We start from the raw sequence: 10,953 nt of genomic DNA on the forward strand, positions 1-10,953 counted from the left end.
ATATATGCATGTATGTATACATATAGATGTAGGCATGTACATATATGTATGAATATATCATCATCATCATCATCATCGTTTAACGTCCGCTTTCCATGCTAGCATGGGTTGGACGATTTGACTGAGGACTGGTGCAACCGGATGGCTACACCAGGCTCCAATCTAATTTGGTAGAGTTTCTACAGCTGGATGCCCTTCCTAACGCCAACCACTCAGAGAGTGTAGTGGGTGCTTTTACGTGTCACCCGCACGAAAACAGCCACGCTCGAAATGGTGTCTTTTATGTGCCACCTGCACAAGAGCCAGTCCAGGGGCACTGGCAACGATCTCGCTTGAAAACCCTACAAGGCCAGTCAGGCGGTACTGGCAACGGTCACGCTCAGGATGGTACATCTTATGTGCCATTATTTATATATATATATAAGTATGCTGACCACTGGTTGAAATTGATATGATTTAATAATATTAATTTCTATTTCTATTATTTAATTTCATATATCTGTGTTCCGTAGCCATTTGATTCACTGCTGAATATCATTCATTGCATTTATTTTCTGGTTTAACACGCTAGTACGAGGATGTTTGAATCGAAGTTAAAATACATAATATTGGAACTCTGTATGTTCGTATCCTCTCACAGAGACGGGTGGTATGCAGTTCCATTGTTATATCAGCACCAATTTCTCTGAGGAGACACAGACAATTATGGAATTGTTCATGTTGAAACCTTAAGGAATGGAATTAAGAACTGTCTTAATTTGTCTTGCTCATAAACAACCTAGCGTCTTGCTAATTTGAGAACACAGATTTCTTGGTAAGACGGTTTAACATCTATTTTTAGCATACAAGGGATCCACACAGTGGTCTCTCATATTGTTTATATTTAAATAGAATTCCTAAGACACCTGATGAAGGCTGGAGGGTATATCAGCCGAAATGTTGTGTTCACAACAAACAAGATGAGGACAAACATCCGTCAAATGTAAATAATGTATATAATTCCTCATCTCTTAAATATAGAACTGTATTAGCAGGTAGTTAAGAAGTAAACAAAACGTGAAAAAAAAAAGAAGGAACAAATATACTTTGTTGACTTACACCATGTTTCTGAATGGAAACGTTGGTCAAATGTACAAACATGTTGTCCAGTTCAGTGATGTTAGCATTGTATTTTACAGTACAGAAGCGGCAGAAACCCAACTGGTACCTACAAGGAGAGATAACATATTTTGTGTGTGTGTGTGCGTGTGCAAATGTGCATTTTCACACACACACACACACACACACACACATACACACACACATACATATATAAATGTCAAATAATGAAAATTTGAACTCAGAATGTAAAGACATTAAATACTGCAAAGCATTTCATCTGGCTTGCTAACGTTTCTGCCAGCTCAATGCCTTCTTCAATATTGAATATTCTTTTCTACCTAGGCACAAGGCCCGAAATTTTGGGGGAGGGGGCCAGTCAATTAGATCGACCCCAGTACGCAACTGGTACTTAATTTATCAACCCCGAAAGAATGAAAGGTAAAGTCGACCACAGTGAAATTTGAACTCAGAATGCAAAGACAGATGAAATACCGCTAAGCATTTCGCCCGGCGTGCTAACGTTTCTGCCAGCTCGCTGCTTTTTTGATCGTGTAGTATTCTTTTCTACACTTGGCACAAGGCCAGAAATTTTGGGGGAAGGGTCCAGTCGATTAGATTGACCTCAGTACACAACTGGTATTTAATTTATCAACCCCGAAAGGATGAAAGTCAAAATTGACCTTGACGGAATTTGAACTCAGAACGTAACGACAGATAAAATACCACTCAATACAGAATATTAAGCAAACAAAACTCACATATAACACTTCAAGGGTCTGAAAGATGTGACAATGACATAGAGACGAAGATCAAACTTTTTGCCGCTGATCAGAAGAGGATTATCTATGTATTTGGAGATGACGTAGGTATCCTTAGCTGTGGGTGGAACAAAGCTGCAACAGATTAAAGCATAATATATAATAATACGTAAATGATTTAATCTCAAACACATGATAATGCTAATGCAATAGCATGAACTGGATAAGCTATCCATAAATTGCAGAAAAATTCATTACCGGCCAGCCATGAGATTCGAACTCACATCCCTGAGATTATGCATCTTGAAGGTAAAGCACTTGACGTGTAATCACATTTGACAACATACTATCAAAAACAACAAAGTGTAATAGAACCTGTGTGTGTCTATTACTGGCATAATGACCCTCCTTTAATTTTAGATTTTCTTTGTCTTTTTTACCCTAACACAGAGTTTGATTGTTATGCAAATTCTAGCTTTGTCCCAGATTAGTATAATTAATGTATTAAGACAAGAGCTCTGTATAATGCCATTTCCTTTTAAAGGTGACTAATTCACTGCTTCAAGAAAGACAATTGGTATAAAGCAAGAAGATAAAAAGTTCTGAAGGTTAAACAAAATCTTCGTCGTTATCACCTGTTTGTTTTGCTGTCTCGGGACCATTTCTTGAGTTGAGAAAGTTTGTTGACCAGAAATATACCAATTCCACGAGCTGAAGACATAAAAAAAAAAGTGCATTGTAAACATACTCTTTTACTTGTTTCAGTCATTTGACTGTAGCCATGCTGGAGCACCGCCTTTCCTCGAGCAAATCGACCCCAGGACTTATTCTTTGTAAGCCTAGTACTTTTTCTATCAGTCCCTGGGCATTATTGTCTCACGTTCTAAGGCTCATGGGGTCAGTTACCCATTTACCAAAGTGTTTAAGTGACAGAAATCACAGTCTGTTCTCCCTGAATGGAATATCAGTCTATTGCAAGGTCACTCATTTATACCTGAGGGAATTGGAACAATGTAAAATGAAGTGTTCTGATCAAAATCACAACACACTGCCCAATCCGTGAATTGAAACCACAATCTGACAATCATGAATGCAACACCCTAACCACTAGGCTATACGCATTCACTCCCTCAACCTTACTCTGATATAATATGTATTAATATATTTTTCTACTCTAAGCACAAGGCCCAAAATTTTGAGGGAGGGGGCCAGTCGATTAGATCAACACCAGTATGTAACTGGTACTTAATTTATCAACCCTGAAAGAATAAAAGACAAAATCAACCTCAGCGGAATTTGAACTCAGAATGTAATCTTTTCTACTCTAGGCACAAGGCCCAAAATTTTTTGGGGACGGGACCAGTCAATTAGATCGACCCCAGTACTCAACTGCTACTTAATTTATCGGCCCTGAAAGGATAAAAGGCAAAGTTGACCTTGGTGAAATTTGAACTCAGAACATAAAGACAGATGAAACACCGCTAAGCATTTCACCAGGCATGCTAATGCTTCTGCCAGCTCGCTGCCTTATGACATGTATTAACATTACTGAGACCTTTATCTTACTTTGGCTTATCTCTGAGATTCTTGGCTTAAATAGTGAGAGTCATGGTAGTGTTGTACAAGCTGTTCTCGTCTTAAATTCACACAAGCATTGCTGATAACTAATGAATTTACTTCATTATATTTTTCTAATCGTTAGTGATTAGAAGCAACAGTGCTCATGCCCTTTGCAAGTAATCTCAAGCAAATAAGATTAGTGGAGATAACATCTTTAAGTTGGTGTCTTTAAAATAAAAACATGAGATAAAAAATGCCAGAGGACTGTTGTTCTTGTAAGAAAGAATAAAGGGTGTGTCTAGTGAGAGGGTACTGAGAGCAATAAGTGAGACCTAGGTGGAGAGAGTGCAGCAAGCCCATTGACTATTAAGCAGGTGCTTGTTGTATAATGTAGGAAATCAGCCACTAAAGACAGAACTAAAACTGGATGTGTGAAGGACTGTCACCAAACACCAATGATAGGTGGCTCTGATGAAAGGTTTCAACTGAGCTTACACAAGCCAGGTTTTCAATCAACCCTCTCAAATGTTGTTGTTGTTGTTGTTGGCACTCCATCGCTTACGACGTCGAGGGTTCCAGTTGATCCGATCAACAGAACAGCCTGCTCGTGAAATTAACGTGCAAGTGGCTGAGCACTCCACAGACACGTGTACCCTTAACGTAGTTCTCGGGGATATTCAGCGTGACACTGTGACAAGGCTGACCCTTTGAATTACAGGCACAACAAAAACAGGAAGAAAGAGTGAGAGAAAGTTGTGGTGGAAGAGTACAGCAGGGTTCCCCACCATCCCCTGCTGGAGCCTCGTGGAGCTTCAGGTGTTTTCGCTCAATAAACACTCACAACGCCCGGTCTGGGAATCGAAACCGCGATCCTATGACCGCAAGTTCGCTGCCCTAACCACTGGGCCATTGCACCTCCACAACCCTCTCTAATATGTATCCAGCATATCACAAGAAATGCAGGTCAGCCTGGGAAGGTTTCCCTAAGAATTACAAAGATTGTTTTTACAAGCCTCAAACACTAAAACTATGACGGTCAGTTTTTTTTTGTTTTTTTTTTATCTACCATCCTGACCCATATCTTTAACTGTATTTAGCCTGACATTATCAATTACATCCATTTATTTTTCTACTTTTTTCTCGCCAGCTTCAAGACTTTCTGGTTCACACAAATGCATTCCAGATATTACTGGCAATCACCAGACACTTAAATAAACAAGTCTGACGTATTCGGTTAAAAGTTTTGTTTTCTTAATTACGAAATTTCCTATCGCTAAGTAACTCATACCTTTTCAGGTTTCTCACATACGAGACTTCTCACACAACAAGGTCAATTAGCCAGGAAATATTCTTTCTATCTTTCTGCTGTTATATCTATTGTAAGTTATTCTATCTGACATTTCTGCTGTTGGTTTACTCGAGTCAGCTTTGCTTGGACATATTTAAACATATCCTCAATTTAAAAATAAATATATCATCATCATCATCATCATCATCATCATCATTATCATCATCATTATCATCATCAAAACCACGATCCTATGACCACGAGTCCGCTGTCCTAACCACTGGGCCATTGCGCCTCCACACAGTGTAATAATGGTACAGAAACCTTCAGTTTTTTTTTAGTTGGTAGAGAGATATATTTTGTAAACCTAGGCAACAGTGGAAGAAGAATAGACTAAAACAAAAAAGATGCAGTTTACTTACCTTTACCACAAGGTTTCATAATCCATGTGGTGTTTGGGTGTTTACGGAACTCTTCAACAAATAAGTTGTAGTCAGCAGGTAACATAAATGTTTGAGGAATGAAATCTGTAAAGTATAATAAATTCAAAACATCTGTGAAGTATAAATTCAAAACAACAGGAACAAACAAGCATTACATTTGGCAGAGAAATCCGAATTCTAAAGGGTTAGGACAGGGACACACTAGGGCACACATTTGTGGCTATGGAGAAATCCAACCTTACTTGGAGACAGGTAAGGGTTAGTAACAGGAAAGGCATCTGACTGCAGGAAATCTGCATCAACAAAGTCCATACAACCCATGCAAGCATGGAAAAGTGGTCTTGGAAAAAATGATGATGAGGATTATGATGAACACAAAAACAGTCCTTACCTAAATATAAATATCTTCCAGTTTCATCTTTCTGCACCAGAGGGCTTCCTTCTCTTTCAAGTTCTTTTCTGTAACGTTTGATGTTTTTCACCATTAAATCCTTACGTGTAATCTCAACATGGTTTGGGAAATGATTAATGATCCTGAAATTCAGAGATATAATTGCGATGAATTAATTGTAATAACAAACACTGGGATTAATTAGTGTTATTATTATTATTATTATTATTATTATTATGATTATTAGAATGCTGGGCAATATGCTTAGCGTCATTTTGTCTGTCTTCACATTCTGTGTTCAAGTTCCACTGAGGTCAATTTTGCCTTTCACCCCTCCAGGGTTGACTAGCTCCCTCCCACAATTTTCAGGCCTTGTGTCTATAGTAGAAAGAATTATTGTTGTTGCTGTTGTTGTGCTGTCTCATAGCAAATTTGTTGAAAGATGGGTGACTGTTGGAAGAATGGCCAGTATAAACAGACCAATTCTGAGAATACACCTGTAAAAAAAGGTAATGTAAAAGGAGAAAGGGCTCTATACCCCTTTCTTATTTTCTGTCCAGGCTCCTATGGCTTTTATGGGTTTTCCACGTGTAACCTTTCGAAGCGCCTCCCCCTATTGGGAGTCTTATTTGTTATATCTTTCTCTGTTTTCCTCACTGTTTACACGAACGTTTTCTACCTTTCGGACAAAACCCTTTGTAACCTTCATCCTGTTTTTGTCCTTACATGTTTTTAATTTATATTAGCCCTTGTGGCCAATAAAACCAGAATTAATTATTATTATTATTGATTTTACTCATGGTTCACTCTTATTCTTAGTAGGATTTAAACCTTTCATTACCAACCTGGCTGAAACCAGCTCTAGAACTGCCTGACTGGCCCTCGTGCCGGTGGCACATAAAAAGCGCCCACTACACTCTCAGAGTGGTTGGCGTTAGGAAGGGCATCCAGCTGTAGAAATTCTGCCAGATCAGATTGGAGCCTGGTGTAGCCTCCTGGCTTGCCAGTCCTCAGTCAAACCGTCCAACCCATGCCAGCATGGAAAGCGGACATTAAACGATGATGATGATGATCACAGACACGCACACACAAACACGCATGTAAGTGTTATAAAGTAGGAAATATATGTCAATGGGTGTAGTTACTCACTGGTCATCTGCTAAACGATAGCCATTGTCCACACTGAAGATGTCTCTGATATTCTGCACTGAAGCCCTGCAAAGAAACAAATAAAAATATGTCACAAAAACATAGAAAATAATAAAAGAAAGTAAGAAAAGAGAAAATTTACAATTTTAAAAATACAACTAAATCCACTCACAAGCTTTGATCAGCCTAGGGTTGTAAAAGACACTTACCCAAGGTGCTGTGCAGTGGGATTGAACTTGCAACTACACAGTCAGGAAACGAGTTTCTTACCCACACAGCCACGCTTGTGCCTGACCAAGCCTTTATCTTCCATTGGTATTACATGCTCTCGTGTCGCTACTGTGAGTGCCACCCGAGGCAGCCCTTCCGTTTGCCTCCCCTGAACCCCACAAAAAACAAGTGCCACCCCTCTAAAAGAGTCGCCCAGGGCCGACCACCCCTGCTCCCTCCCCAGCTGCACTAATGATTATATGCTTATATTAGTGTTTGTTATCACTGAAGCAAATTTGAATCAAAGCTTTTCATCATCATTTGATTATTCATAAGTCAACATTAAGAAAGCACATAACATACCAGTAGAAGTTCCAGTTTTCATCTGGGTTTACAGCTACCCAACCACGGGCCTCAAAATTATGCAGCAACACCGATTTATCTTGATCACATGCATATCGGATTGCAGGCATGTCCACTATACTTTACACTTCACTGTAAAATAGACATCATATATAATAATAATAATAACAATGACGTAAAGGGGAAGGCAAAAATCCTCTGGGACTTTGATTTCCAGACAGACAAGGAGTTAGAGCACCGAAGGCCAGATATAGTAACCTTTAGGAGAGACAAACAAGAGTTTGATCAATGGGAAACACTATGCTGGTTAAGGAAAGGTCAGTCCTTTGTTTAGGGTTTGACCTATATTATTGACTATAGTCTATATTAACAGAGAACATTTCCTATCAATTGCTCTTTTGTGTCAGCAATGACCGAGAGCATGACTTTCCCTTTGCTCTTCGCTCGACATACGAAGAGAAACTTCCGACCGCAAGAAAGACGATGCCACCTTTACCCTTTCTTTCTTGTCAGCACTGTGCATTCTTTACCCTTTCACTCTCTACTGGCAGATAGCAACTTCTACACCATCAACTACCAACCAGCGAGCGAACTTGTTACTGCCACTACAATTACTGCTGTATCTCTACCTGTCGGGCAAACGAATAAATATATGTAAATAATATTTTTTTCCTTCTCGGTATTGATTCTGCGATGTTCACAGGTTACCCCGACGCGAGAACCTTCAAGCGTTACATCTACACGTTACATTCGGTCGTCGGCTACATCATATCGACGTGATATGGGCACATCGCATTCTGCTACAATTGGTGACCCTCAGCCGCTACAGTATGTATTGCAAGAAACCAGAAAGATCTTAGGTTTCTTTATTTCTCTAGCAGTTTAGGTAGTCCAACTTATGCATGTTAATGTGTGAAAAACAAAATAGGAATGTTGAAAGTATGTATAAAATTAGTTTATGAACATCGAATGGCTATGGAGGTTCACTGGAATAAAATAATAATCCTTAAATAAAAAAAATGGGTGAGAAAGCCTGATTTAGTGCCACACTTTTCAAATCTTTTGGATTTCTGAACATCAGAGTGAAACATTAGATTCATGGAGAGTATTTACGGTAAATTATTGAACTAAATATAAAATGGAAGAGTTAGAGATGTACAAAAACATACGCACCGAGTAATGAATAAAAATAATTGGAATGTTCTGGTAAACTAAGAGTCGTTCAAACTTGTATAATTGAACAAGAAAGAAAATTGAAACAGTTTACGAAAGAAATCAGAAAATATGTGCAGTTTTCCTCGAAGTCCCATTCCCGGGGCCGTCTTAGAGAACTGAGCCTTATTGTATGTATTTATTGATATCAAGCCACACTATACATAGATCAGAATAGAAACCCTAGACCTGTGAGGACTCCAGGCAACTGCCCATTCCTCGTGGGGAAAAGAACAGGTTGTTTTTAATTTTATTTGTTTCTTAATATTCTTGACTATCGAAAGATAGCCGTTTTAAGCCTTAAAACTATAAATGCCAATTCAATATAAGTTGGACGTATACATGAATTTATGAAATTAAACGTTAATTATTTTCTCGGCTCATATACGTCACCCGCTGCAATCCGTCTCCGGTTCTAAAAAACGATTCACCATCCCTACAGGTAAAAATAGCAGTCAAATCTCCCTCAGATCACATTCTAATGTCTTACACAAGGACAGGACATTCCAAATAATAAAGCCCCATATAACCCTGATAAGACAGGATGGCCACAGTTGGAAAGTGTCTGAGCACGGGTTTGCTCGTTCTAAGCTAAACCGGACGTAAACATCAACAACATGGACGGTGCTGGAAAAAGTAAAGTATATCACGACGTAGATGTAGCACTAAATATCTAACAGTTTTATTATCATTATTCTGCGAGCTGGCAGCAGAATCGCTAGCATGCCGGTCAAAATGCTTAGTGGCATTTCATCCGTCTTTAGTTCTGTATTCAAATTCCACCAAGGTTGCTTTTGCCTTTCATCCCTTTTGGAAGTTGATAAAATAAATTACTAGTTCAGCTCGATTAGAGCCTTGTGTTTATAGTAAATAAAAATGATTGTTATTGTTGTTACCACTGAGTGTATAATTAATGGAGTAAATAAATTTAATGCAGAAAAATGCATGATGAATGTGCATGGGTTGCGAAAGCACGCGTAGCTTTATACTCACGCGACTATCAGCTGTTCTCTGCTTTGATAATTGTGTATACGCAATGTGTTGTTGATACGTTGCTATGGAGACCACCCTCAACAAACCAGCGTCAGGTTACTTAGAAAGTTTCATAACATGCTGCGTTGCTAATTGCGTGTATGTGTGTGTGTGTGTGGAGAGAGAGCATGTATAATGTGTACATGTTCGATATATGGATAGTTCATGCGCGTGCGTGTATACATGTTCGTTATATGTACGGCTAGTGTTTGCGTGGATGTATATGTTCGTGTGTAAGTTACATGGAGGAATGAGTGTGTGTACGAAAGTGTACATAATATTGAATTTTCAAAGACATGTAAAAGTAGTCTTAACTTTTCCTCACTGAAGGAAAATTAAGCATAAATCGTGTATAATATTCTGAACTGACTCAAATGATTTAATGTCAGAGGTGTCTTCCCCACCCAACTTTTTATGCGCATAATTTTCTCAAAAATGGATATTTTTAATGGAATTTTCTTCAAATACCTTTCACATGGTATCGATTACGATTATATCGGAATTTATGGTGAAAATAGTTTTCGGAAGTGGGTGAAACGAGTTTCGAATTAGTCACACACTTCGACTTTGATTTCTCATACGTTTTAATGATGTACATTACTATTATGTTGGAAATAAAAATTACTTTTGAGGACTCTTCCATTCTTTTTCCTTTCTGAAATTTGTTAAATGAATATTTTTTTCAAAAAAAAAAATGAACTTTTCCAGTTTTGTAACAAAAGCAAACAGCTATACCAACAAATTTATCTATGATAATTTTTTCCCAAAATTTGCCGATTGCTGTGTTGAGCAGCCTCCTTTGTTGATAAGCTGAAAAAAAAAAACAACACCGGCTTTGTTGGGTGTTTATCTTCATGGTATGCAATCTTGTGCAATTCTAAAAACGCTCAGACCAAGCGGTTTTGTGGTTATGGTGTTGTACGATCTTAAGTACAATAACCAGACTGGGCAGTACGCTGAGTTCTTGAGCAAAACACTTCAATTCATACTTCCCAAGTTCAATCAGCGGTAAATAAGTTCCAGTCATAACTGGAAAGTTAACTCTGCGACTGACTGGCGTTCCGTCCAATGGGAGTGATGTTTTCTCAGTCACTTATATGCTGGGAAACCCAAGCTTAGCTCTTACTTTATGAATCCTAGGACTTATGACGGATCTATGATTGAAGATAGTGTAGCAGTGATTCGAAAGTGAACCGCAAGGTAACCGGTCAGGCATCACGACCTAGCCACACTATTTCACGTGAGCGGCCTATAAGGCAACAAATCAGCGTCAAACCATCGCGTGGCTCAATTTTCTAGATTCTTCTTCTTGTGCACTATATAAAGCCGCTTTTAACGCCTTAACTCTTTGCAGAGGGTTGAGAGCGGTCGAGCCATTCACGTCTCACCTTTTGTCAGGTAGATATTGAGACAGCTGAGCAATGTGTCTCTTTACTTACTACAGTC

The 10,953-nt window shown here is 38.7% G+C and overlaps 1 protein-coding gene across 4 annotated transcripts in view; it reads right to left on the reverse strand.

Moving 5' to 3' along the window:
* The window catches only part of LOC106880315 (polyglutamylase complex subunit TTLL1), a 22,837-nt gene extending 13,160 nt beyond the window's left edge, over positions 1–9,677 (reverse strand). The window contains exons 1-8 of one of the 4 annotated variants that reach the window (XM_014930192.2): positions 9,469–9,654; positions 7,264–7,395; positions 6,691–6,756; positions 5,542–5,684; positions 5,130–5,234; positions 2,495–2,570; positions 1,860–1,994; positions 1,099–1,207 (exon numbers count right to left, since the gene is read on the reverse strand). In XM_014930192.2, the coding sequence (XP_014785678.1) occupies positions 1,099–1,207; positions 1,860–1,994; positions 2,495–2,570; positions 5,130–5,234; positions 5,542–5,684; positions 6,691–6,756; positions 7,264–7,373 (744 nt within the window). In that variant the 5' untranslated portion in view covers positions 7,374–7,395; positions 9,469–9,654. Of the gene's footprint in view, positions 1–1,098; positions 1,208–1,859; positions 1,995–2,494; positions 2,571–5,129; positions 5,235–5,541; positions 5,685–6,690; positions 6,757–7,263; positions 7,396–8,436; positions 9,238–9,468 lie in introns of those variants that run through there. The other 3 variants (XM_052969195.1, XM_052969196.1, XM_052969197.1) reach the window with 3 other exon arrangements.
* Between the last annotated feature and the right edge of the window lie 1,276 nt (positions 9,678–10,953).

The sequence above is a fragment of the Octopus bimaculoides genome, chromosome 7, assembly GCF_001194135.2.
Source record: "Octopus bimaculoides isolate UCB-OBI-ISO-001 chromosome 7, ASM119413v2, whole genome shotgun sequence".
NCBI lineage: Eukaryota > Metazoa > Mollusca > Cephalopoda > Octopoda > Octopodidae > Octopus > Octopus bimaculoides.